This window comes from Notolepis coatsorum (assembly GCF_963971535.1).
Source record: "Notolepis coatsorum genome assembly, chromosome: 15".
In the NCBI taxonomy this organism is placed as follows: Eukaryota; Metazoa; Chordata; class Actinopteri; order Aulopiformes; family Paralepididae; genus Notolepis; species Notolepis coatsorum.
In genome coordinates, this window is record NC_140179.1 from 16,763,152 (window position 1) to 16,786,527 (window position 23,376).

General features: G+C 45.7%; 1 protein-coding gene across 2 annotated transcripts in view; it reads right to left on the reverse strand.

Moving 5' to 3' along the window:
* Nucleotides 1-1,841: 1,841 nt before the first annotated feature.
* dhrs7b (dehydrogenase/reductase (SDR family) member 7B) overlaps nt 1,842-23,376 on the reverse strand; it is a 29,586-nt gene continuing 8,051 nt past the window's right edge. The window contains exons 2-7 of one of the 2 annotated variants that reach the window (XM_084330290.1): nt 19,851-20,035; nt 18,070-18,176; nt 14,488-14,701; nt 8,897-8,989; nt 3,673-3,825; nt 1,842-2,453 (exon numbers count right to left, since the gene is read on the reverse strand). In XM_084330290.1, the coding sequence (XP_084186416.1) occupies nt 2,248-2,453; nt 3,673-3,825; nt 8,897-8,989; nt 14,488-14,701; nt 18,070-18,176; nt 19,851-20,004 (927 nt within the window). In that variant the 5' untranslated portion in view covers nt 20,005-20,035 and the 3' untranslated portion in view covers nt 1,842-2,247. The remainder of the gene's footprint in view (nt 2,454-3,672; nt 3,826-8,896; nt 8,990-14,487; nt 14,702-18,069; nt 18,177-19,850; nt 20,036-23,376) is intronic. The other variant, XM_084330291.1, reaches the window with a different exon arrangement.

Here is a 23,376-nt window from a genome sequence, read left to right on the forward strand (position 1 = left end):
TATTTATGTTGACGAAACTGATGAGTTATATTCATTAAAAGAAAGTTGATTTAATAAAAGAAAGACTAATTTAATCAGATTAATCACTTTATTCAAATTGAGGATTCAGTTAAAAAAAAGTATTATTAAAAAAATTAAAAGTTTTTTTTTTTTATAGACATTCGAAGCTTCGTTCGAATACTTTAATCGAAGCTTTGAATGTTCAAAAATGACATTCGGTACAGCCCTAATAATTTGTTCAACTTTCAATCTTCTGTCGTGCCTACATCCTTATATCTGATGTAAGGCCTTTACTCCTAGTCCACCTGCATAACTGTGACATCACGACTAATTGGAAAGGCTTACAGTGTGACAAATCTAGGATGTTGGAGTCCCATAAGTTGAAGCTATTTTGTTTTGTTAGAGGATTCTGTGCGACATTATTCAGATTCAGATTATTTTATTGTCACGTCGTTCAGTACCGAACGAGGAACCTAAACACTGGGACCAGGATTCTATTGAAGTGTCTGTCAGCGCTCCAGGAGTTGTTGTTGCATCAGTGACGAAACCTTTGTCTTATAGGAACCTTGGATCCAGGCCAGGGTTAAATACCAGCTTTCTATTCATCACTTGACAAGAACGGGGTCAAATTAGACACTTAATACTATTTAGTTAATTGTTGAATAATTCCTTCAACCTTTATTCTCACAGAGGTCAACACAAGCAATTCTGAATCAACACAAAGTCACCTTTAGTGAGGTCATCCTGGAGGAGTTAGTCAGTGAGGTCATCCTGGAGGAGTTAGTCAGTGAGGTCATCCTGGAGGAGTTAGTCAGTGAGGTCATCCTGGAGGAGTTAGTCAGTGAGGTCATCCTGGAGGAGTTAGTCAGTGAGGTCATCCTGGAGGAGTTAGTCAGTGAGGTCATCCTGGAGGAGTTAGTCAGTGAGGTCATCCTGGAGGAGTTAGTCAGTGAGGTCATCCTGGAGGAGTTAGTCAGAAATACAGAAGAGGAAATCTGTTATGCTTCACATACAGTAGGTTTATTGCTCTGTTTCAGGTCATGTCCACACAGACATGAAAAACTCATTTTTAACCCCTCCGTACCAACTGTCTTTTAGAAAATCTCTGCACACAACTGCAGGGAGCTCTCCAGGGTCCTGATGACGGGCTGCAGGGAGCTCTCCAGGGTCCTGATGGCAGGCTGCAGGGAGTTCTCCAGGGTCCTGATGACGGGCTGCAGGGAGCTCTCCAGGGTCCTGATGGCAGGCTGCAGGGAGTTCTCCAGGGTCCTGATGACGGGCTGCAGGGAGCTCTCCAGGGTCCTGATGGCAGGCTGCAGGGAGTTCTCCAGGGTCCTGATGGCAGGCTGCAGGGAGTTCTCCAGGGTCCTGATGGCAGGCTGCAGGGAGCTCTCCAGGGTCCTGATGGCAGGCTGCAGGGAGCTCTCCAGGGTCCTGATGACGGGCTGCAGGGAGCTCTCCAGGGTCCTGATGGCAGGCTGCAGGGAGTTCTCCAGGGTCCTGATGACGGGCTGCAGGGAGCTCTCCAGGGTCCTGATGGCAGGCTGCAGGGAGTTCTTCAGGGTCCTGATGGCAGGCTGCAGGGAGTTCTCCAGGGTCCTGATGGCAGGCTGCAGGGAGCTCTCCAGGGTCCTGATGGCAGGCTGCAGGGAGCTCTCCAGGGTCCTGATGGCAGGCTGCAGGGAGCTCTCCAGGGTCCTGATGGCAGGCTGCAGGGAGTTCTCCAGGGTCCTGATGGCAGGCTGCAGGGAGCTCTCCAGGGTCCTGATGGCAGGCTGCAGGGAGCTCTCCAGGGTCCTGATGGCAGGCTGCAGGGATGCTCCATATTTAAAACATTCGTAAACATGTGGACCGGAGCGTTGGACACAATCCACCCTGGAAGGCGTTTTCCAAAAAGCTCCATCTTCATGTTGGACGGCCAAAACGCAGAGAAAATACTATGTTTTAAAAATATCCATGTATGCTGGACATGACACCACTTCTCCCATGAGTCAAACCCCAGGGCTACTCTAGTGACAAGAGCCCATCCTCCTCATCTTCATCCCTTTCAGTAGCGTTACATCCTCCTCATCTTCATCCCTTTCAGTAGCGTTACATCCTCCTCATCTTCATCCCTTTCAGTAGCGTTACATCCTCCCCATCTTCATCCCTTTCAGTAGCGTTACATCCTCCTCATCTTCATCCCTTTCAGTAGCGCTACCCGTCTCATTCTAGACCTCTCTGGTCTCCAGCCTGCTTGTCGTGTCCTCACTGGTCTTTGGACTTGTGCTCCTTGCGAGCGCGAGAGGCCATGAGCTTGAAGAAGAGGTCGGGCCACAGCGTGCGCAGGTAGACGGCGAGGAGGGGCAGGAGCCCGGCCAGCAGGACGTCTTTACTGCGGCGCCGCACGGCCGTCAGCACCGTCTGGGCCACGTCCCCCGGAGCCCGGCCCGTCGCTGTGGTTCTGTCCACCACTGAGGAGAGAGCAGACACACAGCATCAGAGACATGTCCACCACTGAGGAGAGAGCAGACACACAGCATCAGAGACATGTCCACCACTGAGGAGAGAGCAGACACACAGCATCAGAGACATGTCCACCACTGAGGAGAGAGCAGACACACAGCATCAGAGACATGTCCACCACTGAGGAGAGAGCAGACACACAGCATCAGAGACATGTCCAGCTGCAGCTGTGACCGCACTTCTCTGCTCACATCGCAGCGACAACCAGAACCTGCCGATTCCTCCTGAGCAACGTCAGAAGGATCCGCCCCTTCCTGACAAAAGAAGCCACCCAACTCCTCGTCCAATCAACAGTCATCTCCCGCCTCGACTACTGCAACGCACTGCTAGCTGGCCTCCCGGCCACTGCCACCAAGCCTCTTCAACTCATTCAGAACGCAGTGGCCCGCCTGATCTCAAACCTACCGAAGTCGGCCCATGTCACCCCACTTCTTAGGGACCTGCACTGGCTCCCCATTGCTGCACGTATCCGCTTCAAGGCCCTCGACCTAGCATACCGTGCGGCAAAGGGAACCGCTCCCGCCTACCTCCGGTCAATGGTCTCTTAACTACACACCCTCAAGACCCCTACGCTCTGCATCTTCTGGCCGCCTCAGACCTACTCCTATCCAAGCTCTGGGAGGGTCATCAAAGAGAAGTCGCCTATTCTCAGTCCTTGCCCCACAATGGTGGAATGAACTACCCAACCCAGTTAGGACAGCCAAAACCCGTCCAATCTTTCGCCGTCGACTAAAGACGCACTTCTTCAACCATTATCTGAAATAAAATTACAAAAAGAATATTATAATAATTTAACCCTAACTAACCTTACTGTCATGCACTCGTCCTAATAAACTAACCTACACTGTAACACGCAACACTTTGATGAATATTGTTACTCAGCTGAGTTGTGCCCTTCCTGATGACCTGTCGTACAGAACTTGTAAGTCGCTTTGGATAAAAGCGTCAGCTAAATGACTAAATGTAAATGTCCACCACTGAGGAGAGAGCAGACACACCGCATCAGAGACATGCATACAACCTGCATTTAATCCTTTCATTTCAATCTAATACTCTTTAACCGCTTACCACGAATTCGGGCCGCCATGCCCGTGCACGGGACGCACGCACACACGTCGCGGCACTTTGCAAGCATCTACCGGCTGCATTTTTTACCTCTGGTCTTACCTCCGTACTTGGAGCCGTCCCCAGTGACGGCGTTGACAGACAGGTTGGTCTGGATGTAACCAGGACTGATCACAGACACTGGGATCCCATAGCGCTCCACCTCGGCACGCAGGCAGTCAAAGTAGGCCTGGGTGGCGTGTTTAGAGGCAGCGTCTGTCAAGAACAAGACTAGTTAGTGTTTAGAGGCAGCGTCTGTCAAGAACAAGACTAGTTAGTGTTTAGAGGCAGCGTCTGTCAAGAACAAGACTAGTTAGTGTTTAGAGGCAGCGTCTGTCAAGAACAAGACTAGTTAGTGTTTAGAGGAGTCTGTCAGAACAAGACTAGTTAGTGTTTAGAGACATCTGTCAGAACAAGACTAGTTAGTGTTTAGAGGCGGCGTCTGTCAGAACAAGACTAGTTAGTGTTTAGAGGCAGCGTCTGTCAGAACAAGACTAGTTAGTGTTTAGAGGCGTCTGTCAGAACAAGACTAGTTAGTGTTTAGAGGCGGCGTCTGTCAGAACAAGACTAGTTAGTGTTTAGAGGCGTCTGTCAGAACAAGACTAGTTAGTGTTTAGAGGCAGCGTCTGTCAAGAACAAGACTAGTTAGTGTTTAGAGGCAGCGTCTGTCAAGAACAAGACTAGTTAGTGTTTAGAGGCGTCTGTCAGAACAAGACTAGTTAGTGTTTAGAGGCGTCTGTCAAACAAGACTAGTTAGTGTTTAGAGGCAGCGTCTGTCAAGAACAAGACTAGTTAGTGTTTAGAGGCGTCTGTCAGAACAAGACTAGTTAGTGTTTAGAGGCAGCGTCTGTCAGAACAAGACTAGTTAGTGTTTAGAGGCGGCGTCTGTCAGAACAAGACTAGTTAGTGTTTAGAGGCGTCTGTCAGAACAAGACTAGTTAGTGTTTAGAAGCGTCTGTCAGAACAAGACTAGTTAGTGTTTAGAGGCAGCGTCTGTCAAGAACAAGACTAGTTAGTGTTTAGAGGAGTCTGTCAAACAAGACTAGTTAGTGTTTAGAGGCGGCGTCTGTCAGAACAAGACTAGTTAGTGTTTAGAGGCAGCGTCTGTCAAGAACAAGACTAGTTAGTGTTTAGAGGCAGCGTCTGTCAAGAACAAGACTAGTTAGTGTTTAGAGGCATCTGTCAAGAACAAGACTAGTTAGTGTTTAGAGGCGGCGTCTGTCAGAACAAGACTAGTTAGTGTTTAGAGGCGTCTGTCAGAACAAGACTAGTTAGTGTTTAGAGGCAGCGTCTGTCAAGAACAAGACTAGTTAGTGTTTAGAGGCGTCTGTCAGAACAAGACTAGTTAGTGTTTAGAGGCGTCTGTCAAGAACAAGACTAGTTAGTGTTTAGAGGCGTCTGTCAAGAACAAGACTAGTTAGTGTTTAGAGGCAGCGTCTGTCAGAACAAGACTAGTTAGTGTTTAGAGGCAGCGTCTGTCAGAACAAGACTAGTTAGTGTTTAGAGGCAGCGTCTGTCAAGAACAAGACTAGTTAGTGTTTAGAGGCGTCTGTCAGAACAAGACTAGTTAGTGTTTAGAGGCAGCGTCTGTCAGAACAAGACTAGTTAGTGTTTAGAGGCAGCGTCTGTCAGAACAAGACTAGTTAGTGTTTAGAGGCAGCGTCTGTCAAGAACAAGACTAGTTAGTGTTTAGAGGCAGCGTCTGTCAAGAACAAGACTAGTTAGTGTTTAGAGGCAGCGTCTGTCAAGAACAAGACTAGTTAGTGTTTAGAGGCAGCGTCTGTCAAGAACAAGACTAGTTAGTGTTTAGAGGCAGCGTCTGTCAAGAACAAGACTAGTTAGTGTTTAGAGGCATCTGTCAGAACAAGACTAGTTAGTGTTTAGAGGCGTCTGTCAGAACAAGACTAGTTAGTGTTTAGAGGCAGCGTCTGTCAGAACAAGACTAGTTAGTGTTTAGAGGCAGCGTCTGTCAGAACAAGACTAGTTAGTGTTTAGAGGCAGCGTCTGTCAGAACAAGACTAGTTAGTGTTTAGAGGCGTCTGTCTGAACAAGACTAGTTAGTGTTTAGAGGCAGCGTCTGTCAGAACAAGACTAGTTAGTGTTTAGAGGCGTCTGTCAGAACAAGACTAGTTAGTGTTTAGAGGCAGCGTCTGTCAGAACAAGACTAGTTAGTGTTTAGAGGCAGCGTCTGTCAGAACAAGACTAGTTAGTGTTTAGAGGCAGCGTCTGTCAGAACAAGACTAGTTAGTGTTTAGAGGCGTCTGTCAGAACAAGACTAGTTAGTGTTTAGAGGCGTCTGTCAGAACAAGACTAGTTAGTGTTTAGAGGCGTCTGTCAAGAACAAGACTAGTTAGTGTTTAGAGGCATCTGTCAGAACAAGACTAGTTAGTGTTTAGAGGCAGCGTCTGTCAGAACAAGACTAGTTAGTGTTTAGAGGCAGCGTCTGTCAGAACAAGACTAGTTAGTGTTTAGAGGCAGCGTCTGTCAAGAACAAGACTAGTTAGTGTTTAGAGGCGTCTGTCAAGAACAAGACTAGTTAGTGTTTAGAGGCAGCGTCTGTCAGAACAAGACTAGTTAGTGTTTAGAGGCGTCTGTCAGAACAAGACTAGTTAGTGTTTAGAGGCGTCTGTCAGAACAAGACTAGTTAGTGTTTAGAGGCAGCGTCTGTCAAGAACAAGACTAGTTAGTGTTTAGAGGCGTCTGTCAGAACAAGACTAGTTAGTGTTTAGAGGCGTCTGTCAGAACAAGACTAGTTAGTGTTTAGAGGCGTCTGTCAGAACAAGACTAGTTAGTGTTTAGAGGCGTCTGTCAAGAACAAGACTAGTTAGTGTTTAGAGGCGTCTGTCAAGAACAAGACTAGTTAGTGTTTAGAGGCGTCTGTCAGAACAAGACTAGTTAGTGTTTAGAGGCGTCTGTCAGAACAAGACTAGTTAGTGTTTAGAGGCAGCGTCTGTCAGAACAAGACTAGTTAGTGTTTAGAGGCGTCTGTCAGAACAAGACTAGTTAGTGTTTAGAGGCGGCGTCTGTCAGAACAAGACTAGTTAGTGTTTAGAGGCGTCTGTCAAGAACAAGACTAGTTAGTGTTTAGAGGAGTCTGTCAAGAACAAGACTAGTTAGTGTTTAGAGGAGTCTGTCAGAACAAGACTAGTTAGTGTTTAGAGGCGTCTGTCAGAACAAGACTAGTTAGTGTTTAGAGGCAGCGTCTGTCAGAACAAGACTAGTTAGTGTTTAGAGGCGTCTGTCAAACAAGACTAGTTAGTGTTTAGAGGCAGCGTCTGTCAGAACAAGACTAGTTAGTGTTTAGAGGCGTCTGTCAGAACAAGACTAGTTAGTGTTTAGAGGCAGCGTCTGTCAAACAAGACTAGTTAGTGTTTAGAGGCAGCGTCTGTCAGAACAAGACTAGTTAGTGTTTAGAGGCGTCTGTCAAGAACAAGACTAGTTAGTGTTTAGAGGAGTCTGTCAGAACAAGACTAGTTAGTGTTTAGAGGCGGCGTCTGTCAGAACAAGACTAGTTAGTGTTTAGAGGCGTCTGTCAGAACAAGACTAGTTAGTGTTTAGAGGAGTCTGTCAGAACAAGACTAGTTAGTGTTTAGAGGCGTCTGTCAGAACAAGACTAGTTAGTGTTTAGAGGCGTCTGTCAAGAACAAGACTAGTTAGTGTTTAGAGGCGTCTGTCAAGAACAAGACTAGTTAGTGTTTAGAGGCGTCTGTCAGAACAAGACTAGTTAGTGTTTAGAGGCAGCGTCTGTCAGAACAAGACTAGTTAGTGTTTAGAGGCGTCTGTCAGAACAAGACTAGTTAGTGTTTAGAGGCAGCGTCTGTCAGAACAAGACTAGTTAGTGTTTAGAGGCGTCTGTCAGAACAAGACTAGTTAGTGTTTAGAGGAGTCTGTCAGAACAAGACTAGTTAGTGTTTAGAGGAGTCTGTCAGAACAAGACTAGTTAGTGTTTAGAGGCATCTGTCAAACAAGACTAGTTAGTGTTTAGAGGCGTCTGTCAGAACAAGACTAGTTAGTGTTTAGAGGCGTCTGTCAAGAACAAGACTAGTTAGTGTTTAGAGGAGTCTGTCAGAACAAGACTAGTTAGTGTTTAGAGGAGTCTGTCAAACAAGACTAGTCTATATTGTTGTTAACTATATTAGCTTAGCTGCTTGATGACAGCTAGGTTTGTTAACTATATTAGCTTAGCTGCTTGATGACAGCTAGGTTTGTTGACTATATTAGCTTAGCTGCTTGATGACAGCTAGGTTTGTTGACTATAATAGCTTAGCTGCTTGATGACAGCTAGGTTTGTTGACTATAATAGCTTAGCTGCTTGATGACAGCTAGGTTTGTTGACTATATTAGCTTAGCTGCTTGATGACAGCTAGGTTTGTTGACTATATTAGCTTAGCTGCTTGATGACTAGGTTTGCAGTTGCCAACATGACAATTGAACTAAGAATTAGATATAGAATCATGTAGTATTGTTTACCTTCTAAATTACTTCTCTAGTATCATACGATACCATCATGTTCGCTCTAGCATTGAAATCGAGCTGCAAAAGGATATTGGCCGACACCGATATTTAAAAGAAACTGCCAATATCGACCCGATATATCAGCAAACCGGTCGACCGCTACTTTGAAATGATGAGGTTTTACTCACAAGCTGATCTATAAGGAATGATGAGGTTTTACTCACAAGCTGATCTATAAGGAATTATGAGGTTTTACTCACAAGCTGATCTATAAGGAATGATGAGGTTTTACTCACAAGCTGATCTATAAGGAATGATGAGGTTTTACTCACAAGCTGATCTATAAGGAATGATGAGGTTTTACTCACAAGCTGATCTATAAGGAATGATGAGGTTTTACTCACAAGCTGATCTATAAGGAATGATGAGGTTTTACTCACAAGCTGATCTATAAGGAATGATGAGGTTTTACTCACAAGCTGATCTATAAGGAATGATGAGGTTTTACTCACAAGCTGATCTATAAGGAATGAGGTTTTACTCACAAGCTGATCTATAAGGAATGATGAGGTTTACTCACAAGCTGATCTATAAGGAATGATGAGGCTTTACTCACAAGCTGATCTATAAGGAATGATGAGGTTTTACTCACAAGCTGATCTATAAGGAATGATGAGGTTTTACTCACAAGCTGATCTATAAGGAATGACGAGGTTTTACTCACAAGCTGATCTCTAAGGAATGATGAGGTTTTACTCACAAGCTGATCTATAAGGAATGATGAGGTTTTACTCACAAGCTGATCTATAAGGAATGATGAGGTTTTACTCACAAGCTGATCTATAAGGAATGGCTATTTTTCCCTGGACGCTGCTGATGACCACGATGTGACCGCGACGCCTCTGGACCATGGAGGGCAGCAGGGCTACAGGAGGATGAAATACATTATTATTATTATTAGCAGCAGTATAATAGTAGTAGTATAATAGTAGTATAATAGGGGTGGGAATCACCAGTTTCATCATGCTACGATACAATATCGATTATTTGGAAAACGATGCGATATTTGCCGATATCACAAAGTCTGCCACGATGCGATATGATACGATTCAGGTGCCTGCGATAGATAGACTATATCATATGCCCATTTAATCCAATCAGTAACATTTAGATCAACTCAAAAAAGGTAACGAAAATATACAAAATCTTTTTTATATCTTCTAGACATTTAAATGAAAAACAATCTATTGTTTAACAGCCACACACCCCTGCTGCTTTCTCTGTGCCTGTGAGCAGGGTTAGGTTAGCTTAATTAGCGCCAGCAGCTAACGTTAGTTTAGGTTGCTGCCAGATGGTTAGCGAATCCAGCTGCCGGAGCTGCACTTGAGATTTTCAAAATAAGATATATGAACCGATCTTTTTACGTTGCATCAATCCTATTGGATCATTGATAATTAGATCGATGTATCGTCCCACCCTTACGTAGTAGTATAATAGTAGTAGTTTGATTTATATTTTTTAGTCTTACATACAGATGTATGCCCAGCCCATAATGGGCTTACAAGACACATAAACAGTAAGTGATCAATCATATAGACCAAGATGGCCACAAACATTCTTACAAAATAAAACATAATAACAAGCTGTAAACAATGTACTTCAAAGAAACAAGAGGAATTCATCTAAAATTATATAGGATATAATGTGTTTAATGCTTTCTCCAAAAATCCCACAAAACTGAAAATCTCCTCCACAAAAAAAAACTCCAACATACAACTCTACTGCCAAAACAAATCCGGAATTTTATAAATGGAACTTTCTCAAATAAAACCCTCCTCAAGTCGGTGTACAAGGGGCAATAAAAAACTAAATGAAATTCATCCTCCACCACTCCCAGATCACATGGAACACACAACCGCTCCTCCTCAGGTTCACCTTGGAATCTACCCACTTCCACAGCCAATGGCAGGGTGCCAGACCTTAACTGGGCACACAGAGACCTCCGTCTTCTCTTTAAGTTTAACATTACATAAGTAGTAGTAGTAGTATAATATTAGTAGTAGTATAATAGTATAAAACCTCTCTTTTTCTTTTGCAACAGCCTATTCAAAACGTTACTGCTTGTCAAAACAGCCTATTCAAGATGTTGAAAATAAAAGGAGTAGTTTTTTATTTTATAAACCATTGAAATAAGAAGCGGAAGTTTAGACTCATTTTATGGAGCACTGTAATGGAGGTTGCTGTTCCTCCTGTCACCACTAGGTGCTCCCCTATAATAAGGAAGGGGAAAGCCTGTAGTAGCAGCAGTAGTAATAGCAGCAGTAGTAGTAGTAGTAATATTAACACTTTGACTGCCATGAAACGTGTTTTGACGTCATTGCGGGCCATGCTCAAGTTGCCGGAGGACGCTGTACAGCGTCCTTATATCAATATTTCAAAAATCTGCGATCGGATTCATATGTCCCCTCCGCTGGCCTGAGATCCACCAGCAGGACCCACTGAGCTCTCTGGCGGTTCAGGAGCGCCATCTGGTGGCCGATCGGCGCAATCGCTTTAACAGGAAGTGGCATAGAGGTTGTGCTAGACGTCCGTAGTACTTCCGGGCGCTCGCTATAGGTCCCGGGACTCTGGCTCGTCACGCTACACAGTGATCGATTGCCAATAACTCGATAAACAACATGATTTGGACGTATATACCATTATACAAGCTGGAGATGGACCGGGTAAATTTACATCCCATAATGATAAGATTTCAACTCTACGATGATCGCCCAACGGCGCGCGGAGACTGGGGTGAGTTTCAGCGTGTAACGTTACCGTCTTCGATACTAACTGCTATTATCAACATTTGACCCACATTAGATGATTGGTTTAACGCTGTCCACGGAATTATAAACGCCCCCTAGCCCATCCGGTCAACATCAGATGACGTGTAGTAACTTCTAGAAGTACGTCTAGTTGGAATTTTTTATATCGCGCTGATTGCCATAAAACTATTGCATCATCAATATAATGCATTTGGGGCTATAGATCACGTTCTGGAGAAAGCTGCAGAAAGAGATGAAAACATACTTATACATTAGACCATACTTTACTATGAATATGTGAATGAAAAAGTTTAACGTTGCTACACAATGAACAATACATATAGGACTTTGAATGGGCCCTAATAATGGCAATGTAGCAATAGAATTTAAAAAGTTATAGCCCTGCAAAGAAGGGGTACTTCTCCATAGACAAATAGAGCTGGCAATCTATGGTATATCATGAATTTAACCCAAGGCAACCAAAGTGTTAATAGTAGTAGTAGTAATATTAATATTAATAGTAGTAATATTAATAGTAGTAGTAGTAGTAGTAGTAGTAGTAATAGTAATATTAATAGTAGTAGTAGTAATATTAATAGCAGCAGCAGTAGTAGTAATAGTAGTAGCAGTAGTAATATTAATAGTAGTAGTAGTAATATTAATAGTAGTAATATTAATAGTAGTAGTAATATTAATAGCAGTAGCAGCAGCAGTAGTAGTAGTAATAGTAGTAGCAGCAGTAGTAATAGTAGCAGCAGTAATAGTAGAACAAGATAAACACAGTACAGTACATACAGTAAATATAAGTAGGTATATTTAAATATAACACAAAGTACATGCTGAGTCTCAGTGCATTATTTATTATGGGGACATGATGGAAAATGTGTTTTTCCTGGTGCTTGTGTGGATCTGGTCTGACATGCGTATGGGATTAAAAAAAAATTAGTTGATCCTCAAGGCCTGGTATCTTTGAACTTGGGGACTGCATACTTTTTTCGAAAAGTGTATCTTTATACTTGTAGCACATGCATAAGCCTGGTCTCTTTTGAAAGATAACATTCTGAAGTTTCTTACACAATAAAGAAAAATCACTTTTAGTGCTAATGAAATAAGAGTAACATAGGGCTGAACTTGAGTTGTACTTGTACACTCACGTTTTTCTGTAGTAGTTGCAATATCCCAAAAAATTGGTATAAGCTGGAAAAAACCATAGCCTGAAGTCTTATGTAGTACAGGTCCAAATTTGTATAAGAATCTGTTCAGAAATGGGTGATGTAGAGTCAACTGACTTTGGTAAACTGTGTAAAAAAAAAAAAGGGTTCTCCATAATGTAATCCATTTCCTCATTGACAGCAATGCATTCTGTGTATTTTTCACTTCCTCATTCCGCGTGTAAATTTTCACCTAGATCCCTAATTCCCACAGCCCCATGTGGGGAAAGCTACACGCATTGGCTACAACCCTGTCCAATAATCCTCGCAATCGGCGAATGATTTGACAGTTCCAGAGCCTCGGGAGTCAGGGGTGGTAATCTGAGGCTTGGGATTTTGTGGAGTGAGGTGGCATTCGAACGGCAACAAATAGGGCTTTAATTCTATATATAATATGTTTTATAAAAAATGCAGACCCTAGCCGCTAGACGCTTGCAAAGTGGCGTGTGTCGCGCCGGTGGGCAAATCATCCTTAAAATGCCCTGTATACGGTACCCCACCTGAGGTTAGCCAACAAAAAGATAATGCATCCGTAAAATTAACAACACACACATAGGCCAGCTTTGATCATATGATGAGTGTTTTGAACATTGAACAGAGATATGAATGTACAAATACGGGGGGTTGGTCAAACTGGAAAGTGTGGTGTGTTTATTACGGCACAGTGATTTAAACTTATCATTTGTCTTACTTATTATTATAATATTATTTATTTCTCCCAAATGAAGGTTCCGACGGCCTGTCTGTGGGCCCGACATTAACAGCCGTCTATTACATTAGTCCATATAGTCTACATTACATTAATAGCCTTTTGAATGTATTACTGGTATTTCTTTTATAATATGTATATTTTTGTATGTTTGGTTTTACAAAACAGGGGAAGTTCTCGATAAGCCTCTCTAACTTCTCCTACACAATATGGTTATGTATTATTATTTTTTTAACTTTTGTTTAACTCTTTGTGTCAATAAATAAATACAAATACATGAATAGCCTACTATTACATCACCTTAGTCCAAAGACTGATAAGAAAACTGTTATGACAACTCTCTTCCTATACTCTTCCCAAGCAATTGCGTGATGCAGGCGGCTGTAAATGTGATGTGGGGCGGGCTGTTGGAGTTTTAAGAGGTTAAAACATGAATGTAAGATGAAAAGATCTGGAGGCCAGGGCTAAATAAAAAAATATAAATTCAACCTGCTTTATTGTACTATACAACGTGAGAAAACAGACTATCTGCTTCGCGCTGTGTACTAGAGGGGCTCGCAACAACTTATAGGCCCCCCCTATCCCAACCCCCCACCCCACAATGTACAGTTTCTTACATTGTAAGTTTTTTACACTTTTTGTATCACAAACAGTACTGTATTTGTAAATCTGGTATGTCATAAATGTATAGATGTAGCAGTACTGTTTATCTGTATGTCATATATGTTATGATGAATTGAAAATGGGGGACCCTGATGTAAACAAGACGAAAGTCTTTCTCTGGTCTGCATCCCCTTGTGTGTATTGAGCCATTCTGCAATCTGTTAATAAAATGTTCAACAATCAATGGTGTTATGAGTTTTAATAAAATCATGCAACATAATTATTTGACCATGTAGTTATTCAGCAGCAGGCTATTATGAGCAATCGAAATTCGTTAGATTGGACATTTTGATTGATTGAAACCATTATTTTTACTCAGGTGAGCTCTGAGGTGAGGCCACCTCATTTACAGAACTGCTCAGTGTACAACAAGATAAAACAACAAAACAATGTGCAGTGCAATCAGTTAAAATCAGTTCCAACATGAATCATAGAGAAATGAAATCAGACATTTAAATTCCCTAAGGGAAGGAAGAACTTCCAACTTTAACTTGAACTGAATGTCTGCATAAGAGAATGCTGTCCTGCCGAGTCCTGTACTAGTCCGTGGAACTTTAAATGTGATCCAGTTACTAGATCGTGTTTGATGGGCGCTGGAGCATTCCTGTCAAACAGGGCAGCAGCTATATACGGTGGCTGTTTTTGTTCGGTCAATGCCTTGAAAATGTACAAGAGCCAACGATAGTCTCGCCGAGCTGCCAGGGATGGCCAGCCAACCTTACAGATTAATTATATCAAGCGGAGAACGAATGAATGAAGTTATTTCAGAACACTGCCCATTGAGTAACAGACAAATGACGTGAAAAAAGCATTGAGTGCTTGAGGTTATTTACCGAACAAAAAATGCTTCAAAGATTCTCATGAATAGAACAATTAGATCTTATCCTTCGTCTGTTGTCATTATTAATATTTATTTTCCCCAAACGAGCGTCCCGACGGCCGTCTGCGGGTCGCAAAACATTAACAGCGTGCGTCGGTTATAATCACATTTAACATGTTAAGCATTAAGCAGAAGAAGAAATACATCTCTGACCTTGAGTCAGAGCGATGGGACCAAAATAGTTGGTGTCCATGACGTCTCGCTGGACAGACAGGTGCGTCTCCAGGATGCTGCCTCGGTAACTGATGCCTGCGTTGTTGACGAGGACGTCCACCTGGCCGTGGCAGCTCAGGATGTCCTCCGCGGCTCGGCCCAGCGTGTGCGGCTCCGCCAGGTCAAACACCACCAGGCTGGGAGGGTGCGCCCCCTAAAGGTCAAGGTCCAGGTCAAACACCACCAGGCTGGGAGGGTGCGCCCCCTAAAGGTCAAGGTCCAGGTCAAACACCATCAGGCTGGGAGGGTGCGCCCCCTAAAGGTCAAGGTCAAACACCACCAGGCTGGGAGGGTGCGCCCCCTAAAGGTCAAGGTCCAGGTCAAACACCAGGCTGGGAGGGTGCGCCCCCTAAAGGTCAAGGTCCAGGTCAAACACCACCAGGCTGGGAGGGTGCGCCCCCTAAAGGTCAAGGTCCAGGTCAAACACCACCAGGCTGGGAGGGTGCGCCCCCTAAAGGTCAAGGTCCAGGTCAAACACCACCAGGCTGGGAGGGTGCGCCCCCTAAAGGTCAAGGTCCAGGTCAAACACCATCAGGCTGGGAGGGTGCGCCCCCTAAAGGTCAAGGTCAAACACCATCAGGCTGGGAGGGTGCGCCCCCTAAAGGTCAAGGTCCAGGTCAAACACCACCAGGCTGGGAGGGTGCGCCCCCTAAAGGTCAAGGTCCAGGTCAAACACCACCAGGCTGGGAGGGTGCGCCCCCTAAAGGTCAAGGTCCAGGTCAAACACCACCAGGCTGGGAGGGTGCGCCCCCTAAAGGTCAAGGTCAAACACCACCAGGCTGGGAGGGTGCGCCCCCTAAAGGTCAAGGTCCAGGTCAAACACCACCAGGCTGGGAGGGTGCGCCCCCTAAAGGTCAAGGTCAAACACCACCAGGCTGGGAGGGTGCGCCCCCTAAAGGTCAAGGTCCAGGTCAAACACCATCAGGCTGGGAGGGTGCGCCCCCTAAAGGTCAAGGTCCAGGTCAAACACCACCAGGCTGGGAGGGTGCGCCCCCTAAAGGTCAAGGTCAAACACCACCAGGCTGGGAGGGTGCGCCCCCTAAAGGTCAAGGTCAAACACCACCAGGCTGGGAGGGTGCGCCCCCTAAAGGTCAAGGTCAAACACCACCAGGCTGGGAGGGTGCGCCCCCTAAAGGTCAAGGTCAAACACCACCAGGCTGGGAGGGTGCGCCCCCTAAAGGTCAAGGTCAAACACCACCAGGCTGGGAGGGTGCGCCCCCTAAAGGTCAAGGTCAAACACCACCAGGCTGGGAGGGTGCGCCCCCTAAAGGTCAAGGTCAAACACCACCAGGCTGGGAGGGTGCGCCCCCTAAAGGTCAAGGTCAAACACCACCAGGCTGGGAGGGTGCGCCCCCTAAAGGTCAAGGTCCAGGTCAAACACCACCAGGCTGGGAGGGTGCGCCCCCTAAAGGTCAAGGTCCAGGTCAAACACCACCAGGCTGGGAGGGTGCGCCCCCTAAAGGTCAAGGTCAAACACCACCAGGCTGGGAGGGTGCGCCCCCTAAAGGTCCAGGTCAAACACCACCAGGCTGGGAGGGTGCGCCCCCTAAAGGTCAAGGTCAAACACCACCAGGCTGGGAGGGTGCGCCCCCTAAAGGTCAAGGTCCAGGTCAAACACCACCAGGCTGGGAGGGTGCGCCCCCTAAAGGTCAAGGTCCAGGTCAAACACCACCAGGCTGGGAGGGTGCGCCCCCTAAAGGTCAAGGTCAAACACCACCAGGCTGGGAGGGTGCGCCCCCTAAAGGTCAAGGTCAAACACCACCAGGCTGGGAGGGTGCGCCCCCTAAAGGTCCAGGTCAAACACCACCAGGCTGGGAGGGTGCGCCCCCTAAAGGTCAAGGTCAAGGTCAAACACCACCAGGCTGGGAGGGTGCGCCCCCTAAAGGTCAAGGTCCAGGTCAAACACCACCAGGCTGGGAGGGTGCGCCCCCTAAAGGTCAAGGTCCAGGTCAAACACCACCAGGCTGGGAGGGTGCGCCCCCTAAAGGTCAAGGTCCAGGTCAAACACCACCAGGCTGGGAGGGTGCGCCCCCTAAAGGTCAAGGTCCAGGTCAAACACCACCAGGCTGGGAGGGTGCGCCCCCTAAAGGTCAAGGTCAAACACCACCAGGCTGGGAGGGTGCGCCCCCTAAAGGTCAATGTCAACTTTATTTATATAGCATATTTTAAATCAACCGAAGTTGTACCAAAGTGCTGTATAATATAAAAACAGAAATACTAAAAGAAATACAAAATAATACAGTATACACACACAAAGTCACAAAAACTACAATAAAATGTTTTAAACAATCACGACACGACCAGGGATGTGTGGCTCACCAAGCCTCAGAACGCCAGTAAAAACAGGCGAGTCTTCAGCTGTGTTTTAAAACTCTGTAGGGTCTGGGCAGCAGACCTCATGTGCAGTGGAAGACCGCAAAAAGCTTGATCGCCTTTAGTCTTTAGCCTCGACCTCGGGACATCTAAAAGTAATTTATTTTCTGACCTCAGTGCTCTAGCAGGGGTACAAAGATGGAGGAGTTCAGCTAGATACTGAGGGGCCAGACCATTTAAGACATTAAAGGGTCACCAGGCTGGGAGGGTGTCCCCTAAACCTAAAGACATGGGTACCACACAAACACATGTTACAACAAGTAAACATGATGATGTATTTGTATATATTGACCACCAGGTTGTAAACATGATGTATTTGTATATATTGACCACCAGGTTGAACCGCTGCCCTCACTCCACTGGCTCCCAGTGCACTTTAGGATTCATTTTAAAATTCTTTTATTTGCTTTTAAAGCCCTTCATGACCTTGCTCCACCCTACCTCTCTGAGCTGTTGCAGGTCTATACACCTTCTCGCTCTCTCAGGTCAGCTGACCAGCTGCTCCTAGTAGTGCCTACAACTAGGCGTAAGCTCAGGGGGGACCGTGCTTTCTCCGTTGCCGCCCCCAAAATGTGGAATGAGCTGCCACTGCAGATTAGGCAGGCCTCATCACTGCCCCGTTTTAAAGGCCTCCTTAAGACTCACCTCTTCTCTCTGGCTTTCGACACCATGTAGCTTGTTGATTTTATGATCTTATTGTCTTACTGTGTTGTTGTTGTATCGTTTTGTTACTGTTTCCCTTGCTTTTAAATATATTTTTTTAAGTACTCTGATCTATTTAAACTTGTATTGCTGCCTATATTTACCTAATGTTTTTTTATCTCTGTTTTGGTACTCTTGTTTTTTTTTTCTATTTTTTGTGCTGCTAATAGTTTTTAATATGCTCCCCCTGTACAGCACTTTGTGCCCCTGTGGCTGTTAAAGCGCTTTATAAATAAAGTTGGATTGGATTGACTTGTTCTCTTGTGCCTTTTTGCTCAGATTAAGACTGGATGAGGCTGGAAGGTCTTTCAGTAAACTGCTATGGAGCCACAGAGAGGTAAATGGTAAATGGTGCCTTTATATAACAGCTTTTATCAAAAGTGTTGCAACTGCAAGCTTTTAGGTTTCCTGTGTGTTCTTCATCATCATCATCATCATCATCAGTACCTGGACGTCTGAGCTGTTCAGCTCCTGGATCACAGACTGCAGGCGGCCGGCGTCACGTCCACAGAGGACCAGCCTCGCCCCGGCAGCATGGAAGAGACGCGCACACTCTGAAACACACACACACACAGACAGGCTGAAACACACGCTAGGCGGTAAGTCTCAAAGTGTTCCTGCTAGGCGGTAAGTCTCAAAGTGTTCCTGCTAGGCGGTAAGTCTCAAAGTGTTCCTGCTAGGCGGTAAGTCTCAAAGTGTTCCTGCTAGGCGGCAAGTCTCAAAGTGTTACTGCTAGGTGGTGAGTCTCAAGGTGTTACTGCTAGGTGGTAAGTCTCAAAGTGTTCCTGCTAGGCCGTAAGTCTCAAAGTGATCCTGCTAGGTGGTGAGTCTCAAAGTGTTACTAAGGTGGTGAGTCTCAAAGTGTTCCTGCTAGGTGGTGAGTCTCAAAGTGTTACTGCTAGGTGGTGAGTCTCAAAGTATTACTGCTAGGCGGTCAGTCTCAAAGTGTTCCTGCTAGGCGGTGAGTCTCAAAGTGTTCCTGCTAGGTGGCGAGTCTCAAAGTGTTCCTGCTAGGTGGCGAGTCTCAAAGTGTTCCTGCTAGGTGGTGAGTCTCAAGGTGTTACTGCTAGGTGGTGAGTCTCAAAGTGTTCCTGCTAGGTGGCGAGTCTCAAAGTGTTCCTGCTAGGTGGTGAGTCTCAAAGTGCTTCTCGAAGAGCTCCGTGAGAAACAGCTTGATAGCAGCCAGGCTAGGAGCACTCAGTGTGGTCTCTGCCTGGTGGGGGCTAGGAGCACTCAGTGTGGTCTCTGCCTGGTGGGGGCTAGGAGCACTCAGTGTGGTTTCTGCCTGGTGGGGGCTAGGAGCACTCAGTGTGGTCTCTGCCTGGTGGGGGCTAGGAGCACTCAGCGTGGTCTCTGCCTGGTGGGGGCTAGGAGCACTCAGTGTGGTCTCTGCCTGGTGGGGGCTAGGAGCACTCAGCGTGGTTTCTGCCTGGTGGTCGGAGGGTGTTCCCTGTCGGCTACCGAGGACGCAGCACCGCGCTTAATCGTCTGTTTGCTTGGCATGTTTGTCACAAAAATATTATACTGTCGAAATCATCAAATAAAAAAGGGGAAAAAAAGACTAGTGGAGGGCATTAAAACTAAGTGTTAGTTTGTAAAAGTTAGGGGAGCAGTTGCGAATGTGTGACCTCACTCCATGACACCGCCCTCCCACCTTAAGTCTTCTTGAGGTGTCTTGGGCCCAGTGGTGCGTTGGTCATGGGACGGGGTTGCACGCCGTTCCACCAGGTCTGTGAGCAGGAGCAAACGCACGCACAAGAATGCGCTGCACTCAACTGATGCGCCAACTCGCCAAGTACCCACCTGGCTACTTTGCATAATAGCTCAGGTCGTCAGGTGTGTTCAAATACGTCCTCAGATACATTCACACAAAACTTGTGAATGAAATGAGTTACATTCCATTCCTAGAGGCAATTAGGCATAGTCTTTATTCTGTGCGCACGCAAGGGAACATTTATGCGCATGCGCGGGAGCGCGAGCACACACCCGGGAGCACGAGCGTGCACGTGACGTAATTAAAACACAGTGCAACCAGGTATGAAATCACCAACGTACCACTGCTTGGGCCTAACCCAGACCCTCATCTATTCAGTATAGACGGTCATATATACATTACAGTTCTCATAGCAGTTATGGCCGTTCCCGTACCGGGGAGGCCCAGCGCTTAGCGGATGAATACAGGAAGTAAACCTGTGAGGTTGCTGCAGGATAAGAGCTTGCAGGCGTACCTTTCCCCAGCCCAGAGCTGGCTCCGGTGATGACCACCACGGAGTCCTGGAGGGAGACCCCCGGTCTGAGGCGGAGAACCACCCGGTAGAGCAGCCAGACGCCCAGACCGCCCAGCGCCAGAGGGAGCACGGCCCCTCCCAACACTCGCTCCATCTCTCTGGGGCAGGCAGGCTGCACTGTCTCTCTGGGCAAACAACACACAATACAATAATAATAATAAGAAGAAGAAGAAGAAAACAAAGCTGGGACCAGTGTAGCAAGTTAATCAGAAAAGTCTTTATTGTCAAGTAAGCTTGCACAATGTACAAGAAATGTGTCTTTTGGTGCATCATTAACACATTGGACGCCGGAGGTCGCTGTGGTGGGTGTATGGCCATTTGTGCCAGCGCTGTAATGCAATAGGGGTAGATGCCGGTGTTTGCAGTGCTAAACCTATATAAAATATTATAGCTATGGATCTAATAACAACGTCGATTGTCAGTGAGTTTCTTCCGGTCAACATGCAAAAAACAGATAAAAATCATCCATACATTCCCATTTTATACCGTGGTGAATATGAGTATAGTTTTAGAGTGATCCTGTGTAAGATCCTGTGTAATCCAGGAAAACTCCGGCAAACAGCGCTTTACTGCATTTTATTATAAATCGTGCCATTTCTCACCTGGATCAAGAATCATTCTGAAATCAACGCTAGATTACCGGTATTATGTTTCATCATGCACGCACGAAAGGGTGGGGGGAGGGGTGCGGGGGGTTTCTATGCTTCGAGCGCCACCAATGGCATACATTACACAGTCCATTACAGACATGCTGCGATCGCGGGAAAAAAATCATCGGATCAACGCAAGATTGATAACATATAGTCCTTACCTCGTTTATGATGTACTGCAAAAAGAATAATCCAATTATCTGATCGCCATTCCAAATACTGATTGTGGTCGTGTGTCCAACGTTATCCACCAAAGAAAATGAACGGGGGCGGGGAGCCTCGTCGATGCCATCCCTATAAGCTGTTGTCTTGCCGGAGTGTTCAGACCCCGCCCCCACGCCACAGCTCGGCCAAGAAAAAAAACCACATCGTTTCAAATGGAGTGCAATAGCGGTCTCAGACAGAGTTGCCACAGCACAGCAGGATGAATTATGAATGGAAATAGCTAATAAAAGGAAAAACGACACAAACGAGAATCTACGTTTTTGGCAATCAAAGGGTTAAGAAATCACTAAATCATCATCGTCAGATACTGATAATGGTTACCGATATATCATGCAGCCACAAGACAGAGAATAACCCATATTCCCATCTATTATCTAGTGTTAGTCCTTGTATCAACTGCTCAGTCAATCAGATTTTATACTATAACTGACACATTCATTTCCCCTGGGGATCAATAAAGGAATATCTTATCTTATATCTTAATCAACAAGAGACTAAACGTGTCTCCATTTTGGTGTTTATTTTTGGTGGTGGGGGTACCGATTTGTTTATATTTGCATCACTGATTGGGCCTTTAAGCTAGCAGCTCCAGGTTGTTACCAGTGATGCTAGTGCTGCCTTTACCGGCTGTGTGCAACAAGGTGGGACCAGGCCCCTTTCGTCACTGTGATGCACTGAGTGAATACACAGTCCCTTATACCTTCATAGAAAAATCCCATAATTAACTCTGTCTCGCTTTTCTCTATCAAAATGCTTCTCGTACAAGTATCGCAGATACATTTCAAAAGGTACTCACAATTGCACGAGGGTTTCGGACAGACAAACGCTAGGGTTTGAAAGCTCGGCGTTGCTAATATTTTTTTTTTAATATATTCTATAAACTGGTCAACACTGCTTTATTTCTGGCGTTGGGTGCCTGATGCGCCTGGTGATCACAGCGCAGGCGCATCAGTCAGCTAAAGCCGGTTTGACCAGTCTATAAAAATAAATGTAAATGTTTATTAGCAACGCCGAGCTTTCAAACCATAGCGCTTGTCTGTCCAAAACCTTTTGTACCTTTTGAAATGTATCTGCGATACTTGTACGAGAAGCGTTTTGATAGAGAAAAGCGAGACAGAGTTAATTATGGGATTTTTCTATGAAGGTATTAAGGGACTGTGTATTCACTCAGTGCATCAGTAATGAAAGGGGCTAGGTGGAACCAGGCAGGTGGGACCAGGGACCAGGCAGGTGGGACCAGACAGGTGGGACCAGGCACAGGCAGGTGGCCGGGACCAGACAGGCAGGTGGTACCAGGCAGGTGGCCTGGACCAGACAGGCAGGTGGGACTAGACAGGCAGGTGGGACCAGGGACCAGACAGGCAGGTGGGACCAGACAGGCAGGTGGGACCAGGGACCAGACAGGCAGGTGGGACGGGACCAGACAGGCAGGTGGGACCAGGGACCAGACAGGCAGGTGGGACCAGACAGGCAGGTGGGACCAGGCAGCTTGTATTTTAATGCCAAGCAAGCAGTGCAAAAATTTACCGTAGTGGCGTGCAGTAATGCGCCTGCCATTTTCCGCCGCCCAGCGCTCATGTGCGTGCACCGCCGGCGGTGGCGTGCTCGCTCGGCTCAGGTGCGTGCGTGCGCCGGCGTGCTCGCGAGGAGGTGCCCGCGCATGCGCATGAGATCCCACCTTGGTTCGTCGACGCATGCGCATGAGATCCCACCTTGGTTCGTCGACGTATTGGTTCAATTTGTGGTTATTATTATTATTAACACGCTTTGGCTTTGCACGCCAGCCAATTTGAATTTGGTTAATCACCATACACGTGATGGACGCAGCAGGCGATCACTCATATTGTTATTCCGCTGCGCCGAGGTACAATGATTGATTGATTGATTGATTGATTGAGCAACATGAGCTAACTGGCTGAGCTAACGCGGAGCTAACACGCAGCTAACATGAGCTAACTGATGCATTTTATTACCTGCTGTGCTGTAATCAAGCCAAAGCAGAGGTACATCATTTTAGTACATAGTTATAACAGCTAAGGGGTGTTGTTAATGCATTTTATTACATGCTGTGCTGTAGGTTACATGATTTAATGTACAGTTTCTACGCCAAATGTATATACACTCCTTTTCTGGACACTTTTGTATCACAAACAGTACTGTATTTGCAAATCTGATATGTCATAAATGTATAGATGTAGCAGTACTGTCTATCTGTATGTCATGTATGTCATATATGTTATGATGAATTGAAAATGGGGGACCCTGGTGTAAACAAGACGAAAGTCTTTCTCTGGTCTGCATCCCCTTAACAATTGTATGTATTGAGATGTACTGTACTGTACCCATTCTGCAATCTGTTAATAAACTTTTCAATCAATCAATCAATTGATTGATTGATTGATTGATTCAGCCAAGCCAAAGCAGAGGTACATCATTTTAGTACATAGTTATAACAGCTAAGGGGTGTTGTTAATGCATTTTATTACATGCTGTGCTGTAGGTTACATGATTGATTGATTGATTGATTAGTACAGGTCAATACTACAATTGTTAATACCTAAATAGCTAGCCTGCTGTTTTTGCATTCATTT